A 23,541-nucleotide genomic window follows, 5' to 3' on the forward strand; every position below is an offset into this window, starting at 1 on the left:
GGTGCGGGTCCAGTTGCGACCACCTGGAGATCTCTGGGCGCTTAGAGAAGGAGCTGAAACGTTTTCCTTGAAGCTTGAATTTGTTTCATTCTAGATTGTTTGAATGGATGTTTTAATGTGTTGTAAAACGCTTTGAGAAGGGACACGGGTGGTGCTGTGGGTTAAACCACAGAGCCTAGGAATTGCTGATCAGAAGGTCGGTGGTTCGAATCCCCACGACAACGGGGTGAGCTCCCGTTCCTCGGTCCCTGCTCCTGCCAACCTAGCAGTTCAAAAGCACACCAGTGCAAGTAGATAAATAGGTACCGCTCCGGCGGGAAGGTAAACGGCATTTCCATGCGCTGCTCTGGTTCGCCTGAAGCGACTTAGTTCTGCTGGCCACATGATCCGGAAGCTGTACGCCGGGTCCCTTGGTCAATAAAGCGAGATGAGCGCTGCAACCCCAGAGTCGGCCACGACTGGACCTAATGGTCAGGGGTCCCTTTACCTTTTTAAAAGAGTAGGGGGGCAGTTTCTCTCCTATAGACCTTGACTCAGCTCTTCATTACTTTGGGGAAAGAGTTTGACCTGGTCCCCTCTGCCTATCTTTCCATCTCTGACCCTGTCCTTTCTCCTGACCAAACATGCACTTGGTGTCAAGGATGGAATTGAGAAAGAGGGCGAGCTTCCTTTCGCTCGGCCTGTTTCCTGTTCTAAACATGGCATGGGAAATGAACTAGGCTAAAGGCGAACACATCCTCCCAGCTAGGTGTTGGGTGCTACAATTATATTGGCAAGGAGAGATGGAAAAGATGCAAGCAGGCAGGCAGACAGACCTGGCCCCGCCTGGGTGGAGCTTTTCTCTGCAACTTAGGGCTCTCGCCTCCGGTATCGGCTCAACTCGGCATGGAAGCTGCAGGCAGCCGCTCAGGAAATACTCGGTGCGCCAGATTCCTGGAAGTCTTCAGAGGCTGATTCACACCGCCACCTGATCCCCACTGGAACCCCTGGGTTTTTTAATCCGGTGTTTACATTTGCAGGGTGTCGTAAGCTACATGAGGCGTTCTTCTTTGTGGGGCTGCCTCCGAAGGTGGCCTGGAAGCTTCAGCCAGTGCGGAATTCAATGGCCAGGCGGCTAACCAGGACAAAATGGCGTGAGCACATAGCCCCAAGCCTGGCCCGATTGCACTGGCTGTCAGCTAGCTCCCAGGCCCAATTCAACGAGCTGGTTTTGACCTATAAAGCCTTAAATGGCTCAAGACCTCTCCCCGTATGAACCAAGCCAGATCCTGCAATCCTCACCCGAGGCCCTTCTTCGGGTGTCCCTTCCGCAAGAGGTCGGCAACACAAGAACGGGGCCTTCTCTGCAGTGGCTCCCCATTTGCGGACGCTCTCCCCAGGGAGGCTCGCTTGTCCCCTTCGTTGCATATCTTTAGGCAACAGGTGGAAACATCTCTTTTCTCCCAGTAAGCAATCTACCAAATTTTTCGCTCTATAAGACGCACCAGACCACAAGACGCACCTAGTTTTTGGAGCAGGAAAACAAGAAAACAATATTCTGAATCTCAGAAGCCAGAACAGCAAGAGGGATCGCTGCGCAGTGAAAACAGCAATCCCTCTTGCTGTTCTGGCTTCTGGGATAGCTGCGCAGCCTGCATTCGCTCCTTAAGACGCACACACATTTCCCCTTACTTTTTGGGAGGGGAAAAGTGCGTCTTATAGAGCAAAAAATACGGTATGTCCTTGGTACTGATTTTTTTTTCTCAAGCTGCTACCTGTCTTCCAGCTCCCCACCCCAGGGGTGAGCAAACCTTTTAGCAGGGGGCCAGTCCACTGTCCCTTAAATCTTGAGGGAGGGCCGGACTATTTTTTTTTTGGGGGGGGGGGATGAACGAATTCCTATGCCCCACAAATAACCCAGAGATTCATTTTAAATACAGTCATACCTCGGGTTGAATGTGCTTCGGGAAGAGCGCATTCGAGTTGCGCTCTGCGGCAACGTGGGCTCCGGAACGGATCCTGTTCGCATCTAGAGGTACCACTGCAAAAGGACGCATTCTACTCATCTAAAGACACCAGGCAGGCCCCACAAATAACCCAGAGATGCATTTTAAATAAAAGGACACATTCCACTCATGTAAAAACACGCTGATTCCCGGACCGTCCGCGGGCCGGATTGAGAAGGCGATTGGGCCGGATCCGGCCCTCGGGCCTTAAGTTTGCTTACCCATGCCTAACCCCATGTGTGCAGTAAGCCATAGGCTGAGCTCACGTTTCATGAAATGTTTGTGAGCACTGCAGAAGAACACTGAATGACAGAATCTCCACCGAGAGGGAAGGGAGAGGCCAGGAATGTTTTAGCAAGAGGACTGGGTTTCCGGAGCCGGCAGAAAGAAAATTGGCCACGGATGGAGCAGGGGAACTCGAGGAATGAATAGAGAGGGGAGGTCAACAGCTTATGGGAGAGGGGAGTGGACAGGCAGAAGAGACCAGGGTCTGGTGCCGGGAAGCAACAAGGAACTATTCAAACAGGAGGCATATCAAATGTGCTCCAAACAGGCTGAGCTTGATTTGGCCTGAATCGCAATGACCCGGCCGGACCTTGCAGAGCTTGTTCTTTTCCACAAACAGGTGTAGCAAGCATTAAATCTGCTCCCTTTCCAGAGCCTTGCTGGACGCTCCCCTCGATAACCGCAGAGATGGGGGGGGCCCACGCCCCCTCCTTCCTCAAGAGCGCAGTTTCATCCTTCTTGCTGCGAACATCCTCAGCAATTAATGTGCTGCCCGCCGATTGCTTTTGTGTGGTGGTCCTTCAAGTTTCCTGCCCCGAAGTGCCCTCTTTCCATTTTCTACAGAGGGTGTCTGTTTGTCCATCTAGCCCAGAATTCTGACTGGCAGCAGCTCTGTCGGGTCTTGGGCAGAGAGAACTCTTCACCATCGCCTGATATTTACAATTCTGACCGGCAGCATCTCTTCACAGTCCGGGCCAGAGCGACAACTTAGCTCTGCCAGCTTAGATCCTTTAACCAGAGGTTTATTTTTGTCTCATTTCTTTCTTGGCCTTGCCCTCCAGAGAGATCAAGCTGGTACATGATTTCCTCCTGTTCTTCACAAACAAGCGCACACTTTATCCTCTCAGCTGGATGGAAGGTTGCATCGGCTGAAAATGTGTGGCTTAAGATCGCCTGGTGAGCAGCAGTTTGACACAGGGGTAGCCAACATGCCCCCCGACAATGTGGTTTTCGACACACAGGGCTTGGAAATACAGTGGTACCTCGGGTTACGTACGCTTCAGGTTACAGACGCTTCAGGTTACAGACTCCGCTAACCCAGAAATAGTGCTTCAGGTGAAGAACTTTGCTTCAGGATGAGAACAGAAATCGTGCTCCGGCGGCGCGGCGGCAGCAGGAGGCCCCATTAGCTAAAGTGGTGCTTCAGGTTAAGAACAGTTTCAGGTTAAGTACGGACCTCCGGAACGAATTAAGTACTTAACCCGAGGTACCACTGTATTCACTTCTTAATCAAAGTATTTCCAGTTCACGTCCAGCCTGTACCCCAAAGGAATTAATTCCGATTCACGTTTGCCCCTTTGCAAAGTGAACTAATTTGGTTCGCCTTCAGTTCACCTAAGCCAGGGGTCAGCAATTTTTTTCAGCAGGGGGCCAGTCCACTGTCCCTCAGACCTTGTGTGGGGGCTGGACTATATTTTTTGGGGGGAGGGGAATGAACAAATTCCTATGCCCCACACATAACCCAGAGATGCATTTTAAATAAAAGCACACATTCTACTCATGTAAAAACACGCTGGTTCCCGGACCGTCCGCGGGCCGGATTGAGAAGGCGATTGGGCCGGATCCGGCCCCTGGGCCTTAGTTTGCCTACCCATGACCTAAATGATTTTCTCCCCCAGCCTTCAGAACGTTATAGGCTCATGTACTGATGTGTAAAAATACGCTTCGGAAGAAAACATCAAACCCATATGTGCACATAAATGTGAATGATTCAATTTATTTCCCCCAGCATTTAGGATCTTGAAGCTTTGGGGCCCAAAGGGTAAAATAATAATAATAATAATAATAATGATGATGATGATGATGATGCAAAAGAATGGACTTGAAGATCAGCTAGGAATCATTCAGAATTCAACTCCCGAAAACAATCTTTAATTCACATTCAGTTCTACCAGCAGTTAGGAGAACTGCTTTCAACTGCGGTTCGGAGGTTTTTGCACTAATTCAGCGAACGTTAAGCCAAACCAGTTCACTCTGCAAGCATGGGATCGAATGACAGTTCCCAGCATCTTTGACCGTTCCAATCACGTAGGGAACAGCTACACTTCCTCTAGTAATGCAGTTTTTTGTTGTTGCCTCTACTCACCTGGAAACATAATTTGCTCGCCATAGGTGACCATGCAAAGTTGCCTTATGCTAACCAGGCTCCTGTTTAGTTTGAGCGTGGAGGAGAGGGGGGAGTTTGGTGTGTAGCTATTCTGTAGCTGTGTCCCCAGAGCTCTTGCTGTTAATGATTAGTCCCCTTTTGAGGGAGACGAATAACTATGCCTAATTAACCTTACTCCCTCGGTGTTAGATTCTTTTCCTGGCTCTTGCATGCATGCATCAGTAGCCGCCGCCCCCCCCCCCCCCCCCGCATCCCATTTAAATTTCTCACTCTTGAAAAAAAGTGAGTCAGCAGCTTGCAAGGGGCGGGAAGGAGAGAATTGGGCAGGAGATCCCAGCGCTGCAGCGAAATGTGGCTTTATCTGGGCCAGGGTCCAGGCCTGGAAAATGTCATCTAAAGTGGAATACGGACGTGGGCGGCTGCACGTTGCCGCCCTCTTTCCCCCAGAGATCTTTTCTTGCAAGCCATGCAATAACCTTTCTCCAGATGCTGATGCCGTCTCTTCCGTCCTAGGAAATTCTGTCCGCAGAACTACGTTTTCCCTCGCAATTTCTTTGTAAATATATACACTGTGTGGGTTGTTGCTGCTGCTGTTGTTTTGCGCTTTGCAGAATGCACAGTTTGGCACCTCGTACGCAGTCTTTGTCTTTCCTTATGGACCTGTGGTATGTGTGTGTGCTGTATTAATTTAACAACGTTCCCTAGGTGGCTTACCAAGCAGTATTTAATTAGTAAAGGTAAAGGGACCCCTGACCATTAGGTCCAGTCGGGGCCGACTCTGGGGTTGTGGCGCTCATCTCGCTTTATTGGCCAAGGGAGCCGACGTTTGTCCTCAGACAGTTTTTCCGGGTCATGTGGCCAGCAGGACTAAGCCGCTTCTGGCGAACCAGAGCAGCGTCCGGAAACGCCGTTTACCTTCCCGCCGGAGTGGTACCTATTTATCTACTTGCACTGGTGTGTTTTCGAACTGCTAGGTTGGCAGGAGCAGGGACCGAGCAACGGGAGTTCACCCCGTCGCGGGGATTCGAACCGCCGACCTTCTGATCGGCAAGTCCTAGGCAGTGGCGTAGCATGGGTTGCCAGTACCCGGGGCAAGGCAAGTAATTTGCACCCCTGCAGTGAGAGAGAGTGAGTGAGCCAGGTAGGGGCAGAGAGCTGCGAGTGGGAGCGCAGCCCCCCCCCCAGATGTTGCGGCCGGTGCGGCCGGGCCCCCCTGCACCCCCCACGCTATGCCACTGGTCCTAGGCTCTGTGGTTTAACCCACAGCGCCACCCGCGACCCTTCCTTTACCTTTACCTTATATCGTGCGACTTAGTTGCATGGCATAATTTGTTTGCTAAATAAGTATGCTAAATCAGATCTCCCATTTATTTGGGGGTCTTGTACCTTGGGTGCAATGGGACCCTTCAACAGTGGAATGGTTTCACTCGGGAGGTTGTGGACTCTCCTTTCTTGGAGGTTTTTTAGCAGAGGTTGGACGGCCATCGGTCTAGATGAGATTCCTGCATTGCGGGGGGTGGGGTGGACTAGATGACTCTGGGGGTCCCTTCCGACTCTTATATGATACTGTGATTTTATGGGACAGGACAGATGAGGTGCTGCGAAGCTTGAAAACCCCACGACTTACTTAGCAAGATTTGTACCGTAGATGAAACCCACAGGCAGCTTAACTAGAATATAAAAACACTCTAAAATACGACGTCAAGAAACAAGTTTATAAAAAGCAAAATGACTACGGCCGACATTTCAAAGTGTGCATTCTGAACTAAAAGAGGATTCAAGCGCAGATCGACTTCGCATGTCTAGGTAGGCTTGCACAGACAGAAACGTTTTGGGCGTCTGCCAAAGCCCAACGCCTAGCGTCAGTGAGCAGGGAGCCCCAGATTGTAGGAGCTGCCACGTGGAAAGATTGGCTCCTTACATAATACTAGTTCCGCAGATCAAACCGGCCGTGTGGGGTAAAGGCTTTAAGCTGGGTAAACACTTGCTAAGAATCGTCGCTCCGTCACGAGGGCCAGAAACCAGTGAGTTATTTAGGAAAAAGAACAAATTGGCATGCGTGGTGCTAGGAGTACACACAGCACAGAGAGCTCAAGTTTGGAGCAACACAAAGTGGAATTAATTTCCCCTGATTCTGCTGGCAGAGAGTTTGCTGGGGCCAGGCGCAGTTCGTTCAGGGCAACCTCTTAAAAGCCCTGAAATAATAAATCTGCAGCAGGTGTTGTTGTTGTTTAGTCGTTTAGTCGTGTCCGACTCTTCGTGACCCCCTGGACCAGAGCACGACAGGCACTCCTGTCTTCCACTGCCTCCTGCAGTTTGGTCAAACTCATGTTGGTAGCTTCGAGAACACTGTCCCACCACCTCGTCCTCTGTCGTCCCCTTCTCCTTGTGCCCTCCATCTTTCCCAACATCAGGGTCTTTTCCAGGGAGTTTTCTCTTCCCATGAAGTGGCCAAAGTCTTGGAGCCTCAGCTTCAGGATCTGTCCTTCCAGTGAGCACTCAGGGCTCATTTATTTAAGAATGGATAGGTTTGATCTTCTTGCAGTCCATGGGACTCTCAAGAGTCTCCTCCAGCACCAGAATTCAAAAGCATCCATTCTTCGGCGATCAGCCTTCTTTATGGTCCAGCTCTCACTTCCATACATCACTACTGGGAAAACCATAGCTTAAACTATACGGACCTTTGTTGGCTGCTGAGTAATCTCAGCTACTCCCTGAGAAGCAGGCAGCTTGATCAAAAAATCAAATGCCCTGCAAAAAATTCATCGGTCGGTTCCACGTGGCCTGCAAGAGGAAGCTCTTTGAAAATATTTTTGCCTGTTCTCAGCCTTGGCGGAGCTCCTCTTTCAGCACTTTGGTTTATTTTTTCGGGGGGGGGGGGGGTTTGGAAAGTACACCCTCCTTTTCACATGCGGTTTCCTCCGCCGCATCCCATCGAACTGCAAGCCCATCACTTTCTGAGGTTGGCGGCTGTTGACAGGAAGCGGGAGGTCCAGCAGCCCAGGCTGAGTTGGCTGCAGCCGAGATGCCCAGGTTGCAGAAGGAAGAAAGCAAATCTTGTTTCCCTGGGTCCGGAGCAGCGCTTTGGAGAACGGAGAAGGAGGTCTCCTGTTTGGGCATCTGCTGGTAGCCCTGGGGACAAACCCTGCCTCTGAAACCCTGCAGGGGTCTTACATGTAAAACATTTGGGGCCGGATCTGACCCATAGCTGTCAACCTTCCCTTTTTTTTGCGGGAAATTCCCTTATTCCAGCGCCGTTTCCGCTGCTATCCCGGATTGTTAGATATCCCGTAGACTGTCCCCGGCACAAGTGAGGCAGCTGATCCCTTACAGTGGTACATCAGGTTAAGTACTTAATTCGTTCCGGAGGCCCGTTCTTAACCTGAAACTGTTCTTAACCTGAAGCACCACTTTAGCTAATGGGGCCTCCTGCTGCACCACACAATTTCTGTTCTCATCCTGAAGCAAAGTTCTTAACCTGAAGCACTATTTCTGGGTTAGCGGAGTCTGTAACCTGAAGCGTATGTAACCTGAAGCATATGTAACCTGAAGCGTATGTAACCTGAGGTACCACTTCAATCTCCCAGGACATTCTATACAAGATCTCAAAGTAGCTGTTTTACTACAAAGGAATTTCAGAAATAGACTGGAAAGAGAAGCTGCTGAATTGCAACTTATTACCAAACTTAAAACCACGGAGAGACCTGGTTTGAACAAAGACATTGGATTCTTATCTCATTATACATGACAATGCCATTTTTCACCTTCTCACCCCTTGCTTTTTCCTGTAAGACCTATTGCAGTCGTTAAGAGTCGTCAACAGGCTCATCACAGCTATCTGCCAATCACCCATTCCCACCACCCTTCTGAGTAATACCCCTCCCCACCTTCTCACTATATAGAAGGATCTGGCAACTTCTGTTTCAGTGTATCTGAAGAAGTGTGCATGCACACGAAAGCTCATACCAAGAACTAACTTAGTTGGTCTTTAAGGTGCTACTGGAAGGAATTTTTTTTGTTTTGACTATGGCAGACCAACACGGCTACCTATCTGTAACTCGAGGTACCACTGTATTTTCGAGGCTGCTGATCCCTTATTTTCAAATCTGAAAGTTGACAGCTATGGTCTGGCCCCCGGGCCTCAGTTTGCCTACCCATGCTCAGTCTTAAAGCAGGGGTCAGCAAACATTTTCATGCAAAACTTTCGCACGTAAAAAATGCATTGCTCATCGAAGGGAGCGGGTGGGGTTATCCAATTCCATTTAACTCAGGCATAGGCAAACTCAGCCCTCCAGATGTTTTGGGACTACAACTCCCATCATCCCTGACCACCGGGCCTCTTGGGGATCATGGGAGTTGTAGTCCCCAAAACATCTGGAGGGCCGAGTTCGCCTATGCCTGATTTAACTGCTGCTGCAGGCGGAATGCTAAAATTTGGCATGTGAGGCGTTCCAGGAGTCCTGGCTTCGCCCAAAGGAGTTTAGAAACAGCTTGAGAGTTGAGACGTGCAGCACAATTGAGACTGCAGCCAAGCGCTCCGGAGGAGACCGAGCCAAGCGGTTCAACATCCTGGAATGCAGGGGTGGGCGGGGGCGATTCCCCCCCCCCTTGACACACTTGGACTGTACTCTGGTTGCAGGAGTCAGGAAAGAAGGGGGCTAACCAGGCTGGCCAAGGAGGAGTGGAAGCCGTGCCTGTGGAATGCAGTCTGGGTTCTGCCAATGCGCAGCCCAATTGAAAAGCAAAAGCAAAAAAAAGGCAAAAGCAGCCATGCTAGTACGTAATAAACTGTGGTCTAATAACGTAATAAACTGAGCCTCTTTTAGGCTTCCTGATCAGCAGGTCGGCGGTTCGAATCCCCGCGACGGGGTGAGCTCGTGTTCCTCCGTCCCAGCTCCTGCCAAGCTAGCAGTTCGAAAGCACACCAACGCAAGTAGCTAAATAGGTACCACTCCGGCGGGAAGGTAAACGGCTCTGGTTTCCGTCATTGTGTCCTGTTGCGCCAGAAGCGGTTTAGGCCTGCTGGCCACACGACCCGGAAAGCTGTCTGCGGACAAATGCTGGCGTGAAAGTGAGATGAGCGCCACAACCCCATGGTTACCTTTGACTGGACTTAACCGTCCATCGGTCCTTTACCTTTTTAAAAGGTAAAGGTAAAGGTACCCCTGCCCGTACGGGCCAGTCTTGACAGACTCTAGGGTTGTGCGCCCATCTCACTCTAGAGGCCGGGGGCCAGCGCTGTCCGGAGACACTTCCGGGTCATGTGGCCAGCGTGACAAAGCTGCATCTGGCGAGCCAGCGCAGCACACGGAAACGCCGTTTACCTTCCCGCTGGCAAGTGGTCCCTACTTATCTACTTGCACCCGGGGGTGCTTTCGAACTGCTAGGTTGGCAGGCGCTGGGACCGAGCAGCGGGAGCGCACCCCGCCGCGGGGATTCGAACCGCCGACCTTTCGATCGGCAAGCCCTAGGCGCTGAGGCTTTTACCCACAGCGCCACCCGTGTCCCTTTTTACCTTTACCTAAACTCCAACATCCACAGCAGGGTAGCACCTTTCTTAGAGCCCAGCCAAGTTGTCAAAACTTTCTGAAGGCAGCCCTGTTCTGGGAAGCTTTTAATGTTGTTTCATTATACTTTTTATGTTCTGTTGGAAGCCGCCTAGAGTGGCTGGGGCAACACTCTCAAAGGGGCAGGGTACAAGTAATAAATGGTGGTTGTTCTTGTTGTTTTGCCCCAGGCGGCGAAACAGGCTGGGCTGCCAGTGCTCATGTTATAGGTAGCTTTTGCCCATGTTGCTTCACTTGTAAATAGAGATGTGAAAACTTGGAAATCAAGAATTAACCCCCCCCCTCATTTTTCCTCCCTCTTCCCTGAGCCTTCGCACCTCTATTTTCAGTGTGCCATGCACATAGATGCCACTGTGTAAATAAATGATCACAGTGAACAGTGGAAAGGGTTTTTTTCTTTCTTTCCATTCTCAAAGGTGTGGGCGTCTCTTTTGCACATCTCTGGAGAGCAGGCTTGGGGCTAGAAGGACCCGAGGGTTCACAGAAAGCTCTGAGCAGGCCTGGTCCCTATTGCAGCACTGAAAGCAAAACAGCGGTACCTCGGGTTACATACGCTTCAGGTTACATACGCTTTAGGTTACATACGCTTCAGGTTACAGACTCCGCATTGCTTCAGGTTAAGAACTTTGCTTCGGGATAAGAACAGAAATCGTGCTCCGGCGGCGCGGCAGCAGCAGCAGGCCCCATTAGCTGAAGTGGTGCTTCAGGTTAAGAACAGTTTCAGGTTAAGAACGGACCTCCGGAACGAATTAAGTACTTAACCCGAGATACCACTGTATGGTTCCTTGTTCAGCAGCGTCAATTGCTGATGCGCAGCAAAGATTTCAATCTCTGGCCTATTAAGGCTTCTTGGGAGTGCAGAAAGCTGCCTTGACACTAAATCAGTCTATTGGTCCATCTAGGTAAAGGTAAAAAGGTAAAGGACCCCTGGATGGTTAAGTCCAGTCAAAGGCGACTATGGGGTTGTGGCGCTCATCTCGCTTTCAGGCCGAGGGAGCTGGCGTTTGTCCACAGACAGCTTTCCGGGTCAAGGACTAAACCGCTTCTGGTGCAACGGGACACCATGACGGAAACCAGAACACACAGAAATGCTGTTTATCTTCCCGATGGAGTGGCACCTATTTATCTACTTGCACTGGTGTGCTTTCGGACTGCTAGGTTGGCAGGAGCAGGGACAGAGCAACAGGAGCTCACCTCTTGTGCGGATTCGAACCACCGACCTTCTGAACGGCAAGCCCAAGAGGCTCAGTGGTTTAGACCACAGTGTCTAGCTCGGTCCTATCTGTAGTGGGTCTCCAGACTTCCAGGGATCGCACTACACCCTGAGCTCCAGGCTCCGGAAAAATAGCTAGAGCACTTTGCACCGGGCGTAACTAGTTCAAAGTGAAAGTGCCAAAGAGAGAAAGTTGCACACAAACGTGCAGATCAGCCTAATATTTATCTGCAGTCCGCAGCGCACTGTGTGCCCAAGTGAATCATTTGTTGAAACTTCATGATAGCAGGATGTTTGTCTGTGTGGTGGGTTTTTTTAGGTAAGGCATGTGTGCCACAGTTAGGAACTCAGATATATCGGCTAATCACCAAATGCCACCTTGAACCTGGGTCAGAGTCACGCACAACAGAATGTCTGGGAGCCATCTTTTCCCCTTTCATTATTATTTTACTTATAATTATAATTAATTACTTTTCTATAGCACTGTATGTTTTAAAGATAGGGACGCGGGTGGCGCTGTGGGTTAAACCACAGAGCCTAGGACTTGCCGATCAGAAGGTTGGCGGTTCGAATCCCTGCAACAGGGTGAGCTTCCGTTGCTCGGTCCCTGCTCCTGCCAACCTAGCAGTTCAAAAGCACGTCAAAGTGCAAGTAGATAAATAGGTACCACTCTGGCGGGAAGGTAAACGGCATTTCTGTGCGTTGCTCTGGTTCGCCAGAAGCGGCTTAGACGTGCTGGCCACATGACCCGGAAGCTGTATGTCGGCTCCCTCGGCCAGTAAAGCGAGATGAGCGCCGCAACCCAAGAGTCGGTCACGACTGGACCTAATGGTCAGGGGTCCCTTTACCTTTACTAAGATTTATATACCAGCCTTCATCATAAGATCTCAGGGCGGTTCATAGAGCAAACTACAGTGGTACCTTGGTTGTCGAAGGGCTTGACTCCCGAACAAATCAGCTCCCATACGCCGCAAAGCCGGAAGGGAGTGTTCCGGTTTGCGAACGTTTTTCGGAAGCTGAACATCCGACGTGGCTTCCGCAGCTTCTGACAGAGGACGAGATGGTTGGACAGTGTTCTGGAAGCTACCAACATGAGTTTGACCAAACTGCCGGAGGCAGTGGAAGACAGGAGGGCCTGGGGTCACGAAGAGTCGGACACCACTAAACGACAACAACAACAATGACTGTATCGGGGCTGAATGCTTCATCTTAGAAATTGTAGAGTTGGAAAGGGACGGCGAGGGTCACCCCGGCAACGGAGGAATCTTCTGCTCAGTTTGGGGCTTGAACGCATGGCCCTGAGATGAAGAGTCTCGTGCTCCGCAGACTGAGGCTCTGCAGGCCGCCTCCCGCCTCCCCTCCAAGGGCAGTGCTTTTCCTATAGAAGCCGGTGACCCTCCAGAGATGACCTTGCCGGTGGAAGTGGAAGGCAGGAAGGAAGGAGGGGAATTGTCATCCTGGTGGGGGACTATATCCGAAGGAGCACCTGCCCTCCTGTTGACCTGCTTGTTCACTGGAACAAACAGATGTCATCTTGCAGAGAAGAGTTTTAACCGTAGAGAAGGACCTCTACAGTGGTACCGTCCCGTCCATGGAATCACTTCCCCGCGGAGGCTCGCGTTTTCGGCACTTTGCCCAGACCTTTCTTTAACTGAGCTTTAAAACCCCGGCGGCCTTTATCCTCTTGTTTTTATAGGCTCTGCTAGAGCAATGTTTGTTCTGTGTTCGTCGCAACGATGAACGTGTTGTTGCAGGAGCGCGGCAGAGAGGAAGGTGCAGAGACGCAAACAGAAAAGGAGGAGACACCTACCAAGCTACAACATTTTCCTTTTTCGAAATCGTTTTTATTTGATTTTCCAAATACATCCACGTATAGAGATTTCTCTGAATCTTGAGACCCATCCTCTCCGTGGGTCCTGTTGTTAACATTTAAAACTGCATATTATTCCGTAGCCTGTATTCCATATCAATCCATATTGTCCATAACGTTTGTTGCATTGCAAGTGAGATTAAAATCCTGCTCATGTTTTCATCTCCTTGCAGTGGTCCAGTAAAGGTAAAGGGACCCCTGACCAGTAGGCCCAGTCGTGACCAACTCGGGTCGTGGCGCTCATCTCGCTTTATTGGCCGAGGGAGCGGCGTACAGCTTCCGGGTTGTGGCCAGCATGACTAAGCCGCTTCTGGCGAACCAGAGCAGTGCACGGAAACGCCGTTTACCTTCCCGCCGGAGCGGTACCTATTTATCTACTTGCACTTTGATGTGCTTTCAAACTGTTAGGTTGGCAGGAGCAGGGACCGAGCAATGGGAGCTCACCCCGTCGCGGGGATTCGAACTGCCGACCTTCTGATCAGCAAGTCCTAGGCTCAGTGGTTTAACCCACAGCACCACCCGTGTCCCTGTAGTGGTCCCTTAGGTAGATGCTAATTTCCCCCCCATTCTTTGTTGTCCTTACCAAGCTACAACATTCTTCTGATCAGATCCCCACCCCTTTTCGAAGGGAGGAAGGGAGATAAAGAGAAAAGGAAGGAAGGAAGGAAGGAAGGAAGGAAGGAAGGAAGGAAGGAAGGAAGGAGGGAGGGAGGGAGGGAGGGAGGGAGGGAGGGAGGGAGGGAGGGAAGGAAGGAAGGAAGGAAGGAAGGAAGGAAGGAAGGAAGGAAGGAAGGAAGGAAGGAAACTCTAGGTTAGGTTGGCTTCTGTCTTTGAAGACAATGGAGGAATGAGCTTTTTGGAGTGAAGTCGAACTGTAGGATGGTCGCCGCTCCTGCTGTGGCTATAGAAACTGTTGTGGGAGAGAGATATGTTTTCTTGCCGCCGGGTCTTTCCCAACATCAGGATCTTTTCCAGGGAGTCTTCTCTTCTCATGAGGTGGCCAAAGTCTTGGAGCCTCAGCTTCAGGATCTGTCCTTCCAGTGAGCACTCAGGGCTGATTTCCTTCAGAATGGAGAGATTTGATCTCCTTGCAGTCCATGGGACTCTCAAGAGTCTCCTCCAGCACCAGAATTCAAAAGCATCAATTCTTCGGCGATCAGCCTTCTTTATGGTCCAGCTCTCACTTCCATACATCACTACTGGGAAAACCATAGCTTTTACTATACGGACCTTTGTTGGCAAGGTGATGTCTCTACTTTTTAAGATGCTGTCTAGGTTTGTCATTGCTTTTCTCCCAAGAAGCAGGCGTCTTTTAATTTCGTGGCTGCTGTCACCATCTGCAGTGTTCTAGGTATTAAGTTTGTTCCAGGTATAAGCTTTTGTGTGCATGCACACTTCTTCAGATACCATGCACACAAAAGCTTATACCCAGAACAAACTGTCTTGGTCTCTAAGGTGCTACCGGACAATTTTTTAATTTACTGTATTTTTCGCTCTATAAGACGCACCAGACCACAAGAGGCACCTAGTTTTGGGAGGAGGAAAACAAGAAAAAAAATATTCTGAATCTCAGAAGCCAGAACAGCAAGAGGGATCGCTATGCAGTGAAAGCAGCAATCCCTCTTGCTGTTCTGGCTTCTGGGATAGCTGCGCGGCCTGCATTCGCTCCATAAGACGCACAAAGGTTTCCCCTTACTTTTTAGGAGGGAAAAAGTGAGTCTTATAGAGCAAAAAATACGGTATTTCTACTGCGTCAGACCAACACGGCTACCTACCTGTTTTTAGTTGCTGTTATGGAGAAAAAAATCCTCAATAAAAGAGCAAGATAATTGAAAGGTGCCCAATCTATTTCTCCCGCAAAAACAGTAAGAAAAAAAAGTTGACAATTCTGAAATAGTGTGTTAGCTGAGCAGCTGCCAGCTGAAACGTTCTTTATGTTTGTTGTTTTCTTTAAAGATGGTCAGCGAGAAGGTTGGAGGAGCCGAGGGCACCAAGCTAGATGAAGACTTCAAGGAAATGGAAAAGGTGAGTAGAGGAAAAGCAACGTTGCACATGGATGCAGTGAGGGGATGGCACATTCATGTCTATGCTCTGGTAACCTAGGGGTTAGATTACTGCAATGCGTTATACGTAGGGCTGCCCCTGAAGACGTTTTGGAAACTTCAGCCGGTGCAGTATTAAGCAACCAGGTTGCAAGACGGTCCGAGCATCTTACACCGATCCTGGTCCGACTGTGCTGGCCACCAATGAGTTTCCAGGCCCAATTCAAAGTGCTGGTCCTGACCTATAAAGCCTTAAACGGCTCAGGACCTCAATGCCTCCAGGACCGCCTCTTTCCATATGAACCTACCCAGACCCTGAGATCATCTTCTGAGGCCCTCCTTCGTGTGCCTCCTCCTCGAGAGGTGCGGAGGGTGGCAACACGAGAACGGGGCCTTCTCTGCAGTGGCTCCCCGTCCGTGGAATGCTCTCCCCAGGGAAGTTCGCCTGGCGCCTTCATTATACACCTTTAGGCGCCAGGCAAAAACGTTCCTTTTTAATCAGGCCTTTGGTTGACCTGATGGACATCCTATACCCTTTTAAAATGTGGCTCTTTTTTGGGGGGGGGGGTTATTAGGTTATTGCTTTTATTTTTTATTTATTTTATTTATTTATTTATTTATTGTGATCTTATTATGTGCACCGCCCTGAGACCTCCGGGTATAGAGCGGTATATAAATTTGATCATCATCATCACCACCATAATACAGTGGTGCCTCGCAAGACGAAAATAATCCGTTCCGCGAGTCTCTTCGTCTAGCGGTTTTTTCCGTCTTGCGAAGCAACCCTATTAGCGGCTTAGCGCTATTAGCGGTTTAGCGGCTTAGCGGCTATTAAAGGCTTAGCGGCTTAGCGGCTAAAAGGCTATTAGCGGCTTAGAAAAAGGGGGGGGGAAGCAAAAAAAAATCGCAAGACTCGCAAGACGTTTTCGTCTTGCGAAGCAAGCCCATAGGGAAAATCGTCTTGCGAAGCAACTCAAAAATGGAAAACCCTTTCGTCTAGCGGGTTTTTCGTCTTGCGAGGCATTTGTCTTGCGGGGCACCACTGTACATGAAATGACTCCTCTGACAACTGGGCTCAACTTCAGGCTGGCCCACATCAGGGTTGGGGAACTCTCACCATCTCTAGCTAACAGGACCAGTGGTCAGAGATAATAGGAATTGTAGTGTAAGGATATCTGGGGACCCAAGATTGAAAAAGGCTGGTGCAGACCTTCCCCAGACTGATGGAGGGCACCCCTTGGGAAGGCTGTTCTAGGTCCTACATAACATATGCATGTGGCACTGTGGTCTAAACTGCTGAGCCTCTTGGGCTTGCCGATTGGAAAGTCGGCAGTTCAAATCCCCGCGACGGGGTGAGCTCCCATTGCCCTGTCCCTGCTCCTGCCAACCTAGCAGTTCGAAAACACACCAGTGCAAGTAGATAAATAGGTACCACTCCAGCGGGAAGGTAAACGGCATTTCCGTGTGCTCTGGTTTCCATCACGGTGTCCCGTTGCACCGGAAGCGGTTTAATCCTGCTGGCCACATGACCCGGAAAGCTGTCTATGGACAAACGCCGGCTCCCTTGGCCTGAAAGCGAGATGAGCGCCACAACCCCACAGTCGCCTTTGACTGGACTTAACCTTCCACGGGGCCTTTACCTTTACTAGATATATAGGTATATATGTCCCATCTGATCTGACAATACTCTTTATTAAAAGTTTCCAGGGGTCCTTTATACCATTACCTTTTTTAATAACAATGTTCTGGATTTGCATTTCCACTGAAAGTGGTTAATCTTCTCCAGCCATTGGAGTTAACTGTGGCTTGCTGCTGCTGCTTTTGTATTGTCAATACGTTGCTTCCTTTTCTACAGAAAGTGGATCTCACCAGCAAAGCTGTTACAGAAGTCTTGGCTAGGACTACGGAATACCTCCAGCCCAATCCTGGTAAGGCCCTTTGCCATGGCTAAGCGGCAGCTGAGCTTTTTCCCCCATTTTGCGAATTTTGTCTAGAATTGCTTCTTTTTTTGAAAAAAGCATTTGCTTTCTGAAACGAATTCTACTTCCTTCCTTGAGACTTTCTTGGACTCCATCTCCCAGCAGTCAGTGCAGCCAGCAGTAGGGAATGATGGGAGTTGGAGTCTGACAACACCAAGCATAAGCAAACTCGGCCCTCCAGATGTTTTGGGACTACAACTCCCATCATCCCTAGCTGGCAGGACCAGTGGTCAGGGATGATGGGAGTTGTAGTCCCAAAAAACATCTGGAGGGCCGAGTTTGCCTGTGCCTGAACGACATCCACAGCCCCAATTCCCCAGCACCACAGAGTTTTGTCTTGCTAGACAAGAGGCGGTGCTCTTCCAGCAGAAAGCTGTGATTTTGATGTGGAACATCTGCATGGGAATTTTGGCAGTTCGCTCGGGTGGGAAAAAACAGCGCAACCCATTTCTGCAGCCAGAAAGGGACGGGTGGTTTTGTTTCGCTTAACATTCCTCGATGCAGTGTGAAATCTTCTGGCGTAATGAAGTCCCCTGCATCTTATTCTGTAACTGGTGCTATACACACACACACACACACACACACACACACACACACACCATTTCTTCACCGATACCACAGTCTCTGACTCTTGTTTTGTTTTTGCTTAGACCTCTGTGTGTGTTTTTTCTTACTTAGAATCATAGAATCATAGAGTTGGAATAGACCACAAGGGCTATCAAGTCCAACCCCCTGCCAAGCAGGAAACACCATCAGAGCACTCCTGACATATGGTTGTCAAGCCTCTGCTTAAAGACCTCCAAAGAAGGAGACTCCACCACACTCCTTGGCAGCAAATTCCACTGTCAAACAGCTCTTACTGTCAGGAAGTTCTTCCTAATGTTTAGGTGGAATCTTCTTTCTTGTAGTTTGGATCCATTGCTCCGTGTCCGCTTCTCTGGAGCAGCAGAAAACAACCTTTCTCCCTCCTCTATATGACATCCTTTTATATATTTGAACATGGCTATCATATCACCCCTTAACCTCCTCTTCTCCAGGCTAAACATGCCCAGCTCCCTTAGCCGTTCCTCATAAGGCATCGTTTCCAGGCCTTTGACCATTTTGGTTGCCCTCCTCTGGACACGTTCCAGTTTGTCAGTGTCCTTCTTGAACTGTATTTTGTGGTCACGGGGGAAATCGTCTTTTGCTGAGTTTTCGTGGCGACTTCTTTGACTGCTTTTCGGCGATCAGATCCTGGTTTAATCAGCCAGGGTGTGCTTGGGCTGTGTGCGCTCGCACCCTGCCCCTATTTTATTTATTCCTGTCGGTGGCTCTTACATCGCCTTGCATTCCAAAGGAAGTCTCTTAAGCGGCTTGCGACATCCTAAAAATATAGTTAATAAAAAGCCAGATACAAGAACCGCAGTGGGGGGGGGGGGGAATCCACATTTTAGAGTGGCGGAAGGAACACTTAAGACATCCGACAGAGCAGTCTCTTCAGAACAGGCGCTATTTAAACCTTCCCCCCTCTCCCACCTTTTCAGAGTCAGAAGACTCGAGGGGTAGCCCGGTGCCAGATAACTTCATGGCCCATAAATATTGCACAGCGCCTCTCTTCTGCCTCCAGGGAGGACTCAAATCTAAGAAAATGGGGGGGGGGGGGATAGCACAGAGTTGTTGAGTTTTTTTTGCTGTATACCCAGGGTTCTTGAGGGAAGCGGGTGGCGCTGTGGGTTAAACCACAGAGCCTAGGGCTTGCCAATCAGAAGGTCGGCCGTTTGAATCCCCGTGACGGGGTGAGCTTCCGTTGCTCGGTCCCTGCTCCTGCCAACTTAGCAGTTTGAAAGCACGTCAAAGTGCAAGTAGATAAATAGGTACCGCTCTGGCAGGAAGGTGAACGGTGTTTCCATTCGCTGCTCTGGTTCGCCAGAAGCGGCTTAGTCCTGCTGGCCACATGACCCAAAAACTGTACGCCGGCTCCCTCGGCCAGTAAAGCGAGATGAGCGCCGCAACCCCAGAGTCGGTCACGACTGGACCTAATGGTCAGGGGTCCCTTTACCTAGGGTTGTTGAGCTTTTTTTAGGGGGGGTTGTCAAAAATAGCTCGCCTGCAGAAGCTGCCAATCACCCACCAAGCTTTCAGGAAGAGAAGGGGTCTTCCCCACCCCTCGCTTGCTGACCTGTCCCTTTGAGCTGAAGGTGGCTTTCGACGCGCACTGTGTCTTCTGCTGCTGAGCCAGCCGGCAAGGCGGTCCGTGCGTCGTGCTCCCGATTCTTGGCATTTGGGTTGCATTCCAGCAGGCTTCCCGTAACCACTTCTGCAAAGAGGACCCCAGGGATTAATTGGGATCTTTGCCAGAAGATCAGGGAGTCCGTAGCTTTCGCGCACACACACCCCTCTCACTTCTGGCAAGTTCTGGGCTGGACTATTTTCTGCCTGCGATACTGGAAAAACGACCATTACCTGATATTTCTGGGTCGTTCGAAGACAATAGAATTTTCTTTTCTTGGCCAGCAAGGCTGCCAATTATTGGCAATCGCCTTGACTCGTTGGCAAGACGGTCTGATGGAAACTCTCGTGTGGCTGCCGTCCATAGCTGTCAACTGTCCCTTATTTGGCGGGAAAGTCCCTTATCCCAGAGCTGTGCCCCGCTGCTGTCCCTTATTGATGATGTCCCTTAAATTTCCTGGGTTTCAAAGGAAGCAGCTCCTCTCCCTCCCTCCCTGCTGGTCAGGGAGGAGGGAGGCTCCAACTGTGTTGCTTGGCGGCCCCCCCCGCCCCCCCTCCGGCCTCCTCTCACCAGCCTCGGCCCCTGCGAGCCCCTCCACACTGGGACTGGCGGGAGCCTCGGGCCCTTCCGCCACCATCCTCCTCGCGGCCGCCGAACTTAGTGTCTCTGCCTGGGGCCTCCCCTCTGCCCGTCACCGCCGCTTCCGCTAAACCATACTACGGCTGCGCCACCAAAGGACCTGGATGAGATGGGCAGCCTGGCATGGTCTATGAATTGATGAGGAGCCTTGAGAGGAGAGCGAGGGCAACCATAGAGAAAGCAGTTCAGAGAGAGGAGGAAGAGGAGGTGCAGGCAGGTGTTCCAAGGGCTACAAGGGAAGGACCGCAAGCGCTTCCCCCATAGATTTGTAGTGGTAGACTAGCATAGATGGTCTGATCTGCGGGTTTACTTTGGGTGCTATCTCCCCCCCCTCCTCCCGCCCCGCCTGATGGAACTGAGAGCTGCAGATGGAGCACAAGAGAAAAGATACAGAACTGCTGCAGCATCTTCGTAGCTTGGACTTCGTTTTGCGTTAAAAGTAGTTGCTGCTTGTAGTTATTTACTGTCTTTTTTGCTCTATAGGATGCACTTTTTCCCCTCCAAAAGTTAAGGGGAAATGTGTGTGCTTCCTGTGGAGCGCATGCAGGCTCCTTGGCTTCAGCGATAGCAACGCAAAGCGCAGAGGGAGCGCTCCCTCCGCGCTCCGGAGGCTTTGCGTTGCTTTTGCTGAAGCCTGGAGAGCGAGAGGGGTTGGTGCGCACCGCCTGAAGCCTTTGGAGTGCAGCGGGAACTCGCGCTGCGCTCCAGAGGCTTCGGGTTACTTTAGCTAAAGCTGGGAGAGCAAGACTCAGCAGAGAGGGAGAGCTGCACAGCACCCCTTCAGCGAGGCGGGAGGAGAAATGGAAGGGGCTCCGTTTCTTCTGCCGCTTCGCTGAAGGGGCGCTGGGCATAGAGGGGGAGATTATTTTTTTCTTGTTCTCTCCCTCTAAAACAAGGTGCGTCCTATGGTCGGGTGCGTCCTATAGAGCGAAAAATACGGTGATTGCAGTGTTTCATTGGCTGATGTCTTGAGCAGCAACCTCTGCAAACGAAGGGCTAAAAACTTGCGCTGCTCTCCAAAAATATCTGGTCCCTTTTCACTTCGTATTTCAGCTGGTTAACTAAAATCCTTTACAGCGGTGCCTCGGAAGACGAAAATAATCCGTTCCGCGAGTCTCTTCGTCTTGCGGTTTTTTCGTCCTGTGAAGCACGGCTATTAGCGGCTTAGCGGCTATTAACGGCTTTGCGGCTTTAAGAAAAAGGGAACAAACTTGCAAGAACTCGCAAGACGTTTCGTCTTGCGAAGCAAGCCCATAGGGAAATTCGTCTTGCGGAACGACTCAAAAAACGGAAAACCCTTTCGTCTAGCGAGTTTTTCGTCTTGCGAGGCATTCGTCTTGCAGGGCACCACTGTATTTTGGCTGCTGATCCCTTATTTTCGAGGCTGGTGGTCCCTTATTTTCAAATCTGCAAGTTGACAGCTATGCTGCCGTCTCTTTTCTACAACAGCGTCCCGGGCCAAGCTGACCATGCTGAACACAGTGTCCAAAATCCGAGGACAAGTGAAGAACCCAGGCTACCCGCAGTCGGAAGGCCTTCTTGGAGAGACCATGATCCGTTACGGCAAGGAGCTAGGCGAAGACTCCAATTTCGGTGAGGGCGCCCTACCCATATTACTATTATTATTAGGTTGCTTGGTTGGCATCTGTGTTTCAGGTGACAATTGGAGAGTTACAGTGCCTCCTGTGGCCATAGAGACCAATACAGGAGAGATATGTTTTGTTGCAGCTGCGGCAGAAAAAGGCGGCCCCTACCTGGGATCTTCCCCATGCAGAGCAGGCGCTGTGTCGCTGAACGGTGGCCTGTCCGGTCTCGCCCTTGTGGATTTTGCATAGCCTTGCCAAGGCTGCTTTGCTTTCTTGCTTTCCTTTTATTTCTTTTATCTTTAAAAGATATTTTGTTGGGGTTTTTTAGAATAGTTTTTATTTGATTTTACAAATTCATTCGCACTCCTGATCACACACACACACACACACACACACACACACACAAATTGCACAAGATTCTTTTGAATCTCAAAACATCCCTCCTCCCCTCTGTGGGTTCTTTAAGTAACTTTTATAACTGTGTATTATAAGTCCTTATTTACAGGGATGCAAATGAATGAATGGGACGCGGGTGGCGCTGTGGGTTAAACCACAGAGCCTAGGACTTGCTGATCAGAAGGTCGGCGGTTCGAATCCCCGCAACGGGGTGAGCTCCCGTTGCTCGGTCCCTGCTCCTGCCCACTTAGCATTTCGAAAGCACACCAGTGCAAGTATATAAATAGGTACTGCTCCAGCGGGAAGGTAAACAGCGTTTCCGTGCGCTGCTCTGGTTCTCCAGGAACGGCTTAGTCCTGCTGGCCACATGACCCAGAAGCTGCACACTGGCTCCCTCAGCCAATAAAGCGAAATGAGTGCCGCAACCCCAGAGTCGGGAAGTCCTAGGCTCTGTGGTTTAACCCACAGCGCCACCCACATACTTTCCTTTTAACCAGCTATCTTGTCTCTCCCTTCATCCCCGCTCTCCCGGCGCTGTTGTTTCCCTTTCGCCCCGCACGAAGGTGATGCGCTGCTCGACGCTGGCGAGTCCATGAAGCGCTTGGCCGAGGTTAAGGACTCTCTGGACATCGAGGTCAAGCAGAACTTTATCGACCCCCTTCAGAACTTGTGCGACAAGGACTTGAAAGAGATCCAGGTAACAGCGATTGCACTTGATAGGATAAGAACGTAGGCAGCTGCCTTGTCATTGGGGTCCATGCTGAGAAGCAGGAGGACAGTATAGATTTGAAACAGTGGTTTGTAGAGGGGCATAGTTCAGAAGACAGAAGTTGGGAAGAACTGGGGGGTGAACAGATTGGAGGAGAAGAACTTGGGAGAAAGAAAGTTTTTTAAAAAATATATATTTAATCTTTTTTTGATACAGTGGTACCTCGGGTTAAGTACTTAATTCGTTCTGGAGGTCCGTTCTATCCTGAAACTGTTCTTAACCTGAAGCACCACTTTAGCTAATGGGGCCTCCTGCTGCCACCGCTCCACCGGAGCCCGATTTCTGTTCTTATCCTGAAGCAAAGTTCTTAACCTGAAGCACTATTTCTGGGTTAGCGGAGTCTGTAACCTGAAGCGTATGTAACCTGAAGCCTATGTAACCTGAAGCGTATGTAACCTGAGGTACCACTGTAGAAACAACAACCGCAAAAGACACCACAACAAAAATCGTAAGAACACTGACACAATTTGACAATTCAGATTTAAATACACTGATATACCTACGACTGCACCCTTTTAACATTATTTCCCCACTTCTCTCTGTTCCCCCAACTTCCCACCACTGAGTGCTCCTCACTTCCCCCATCCCCTTCCCTGTTTACCCTCACCCCATGAGCTTGGATAGATTGAGAGGCAGTGAGTCATTTCATACTCAAACGGGGATTTTGGACCTTGGGTCTCAAGTCCTAGGGTGGAACTCAACCTCGCGCTGATACGATTGTTCTGTCAGCGAAATAGTTATCATAATAATTTATCACTTGCACCCCGCCCATCTGACTGGGTTGCTCCAGCTGCTCCAACTGAATATAAAAGAGCACACGATAACGTCAGACATCAAAGTTGCCTTCCGATATCTTCTAAAAGTCAGTTGTTTATTTCCTTGACATCTGATGGG

The 23,541-nt window shown here is 50.2% G+C and overlaps 1 protein-coding gene across 2 annotated transcripts in view; it reads left to right on the top strand.

Annotated features, from left to right (window-relative positions):
- Positions 1 to 23,541, top strand: part of SH3GL1 (SH3 domain containing GRB2 like 1, endophilin A2) — a 45,661-nt gene that overhangs the window by 10,514 nt on the left and 11,606 nt on the right. For both annotated transcript variants that reach the window (XM_028713388.2, XM_028713389.2), the window contains exons 2-5: positions 14,984 to 15,052; positions 16,925 to 16,997; positions 21,346 to 21,489; positions 22,442 to 22,575. In XM_028713388.2, the coding sequence (XP_028569221.1) occupies positions 14,984 to 15,052; positions 16,925 to 16,997; positions 21,346 to 21,489; positions 22,442 to 22,575 (420 nt within the window). The remainder of the gene's footprint in view (positions 1 to 14,983; positions 15,053 to 16,924; positions 16,998 to 21,345; positions 21,490 to 22,441; positions 22,576 to 23,541) is intronic.

The sequence above is a fragment of the Podarcis muralis genome, chromosome 18 (assembly GCF_964188315.1).
Source record: "Podarcis muralis chromosome 18, rPodMur119.hap1.1, whole genome shotgun sequence".
NCBI lineage: Eukaryota > Metazoa > Chordata > Lepidosauria > Squamata > Lacertidae > Podarcis > Podarcis muralis.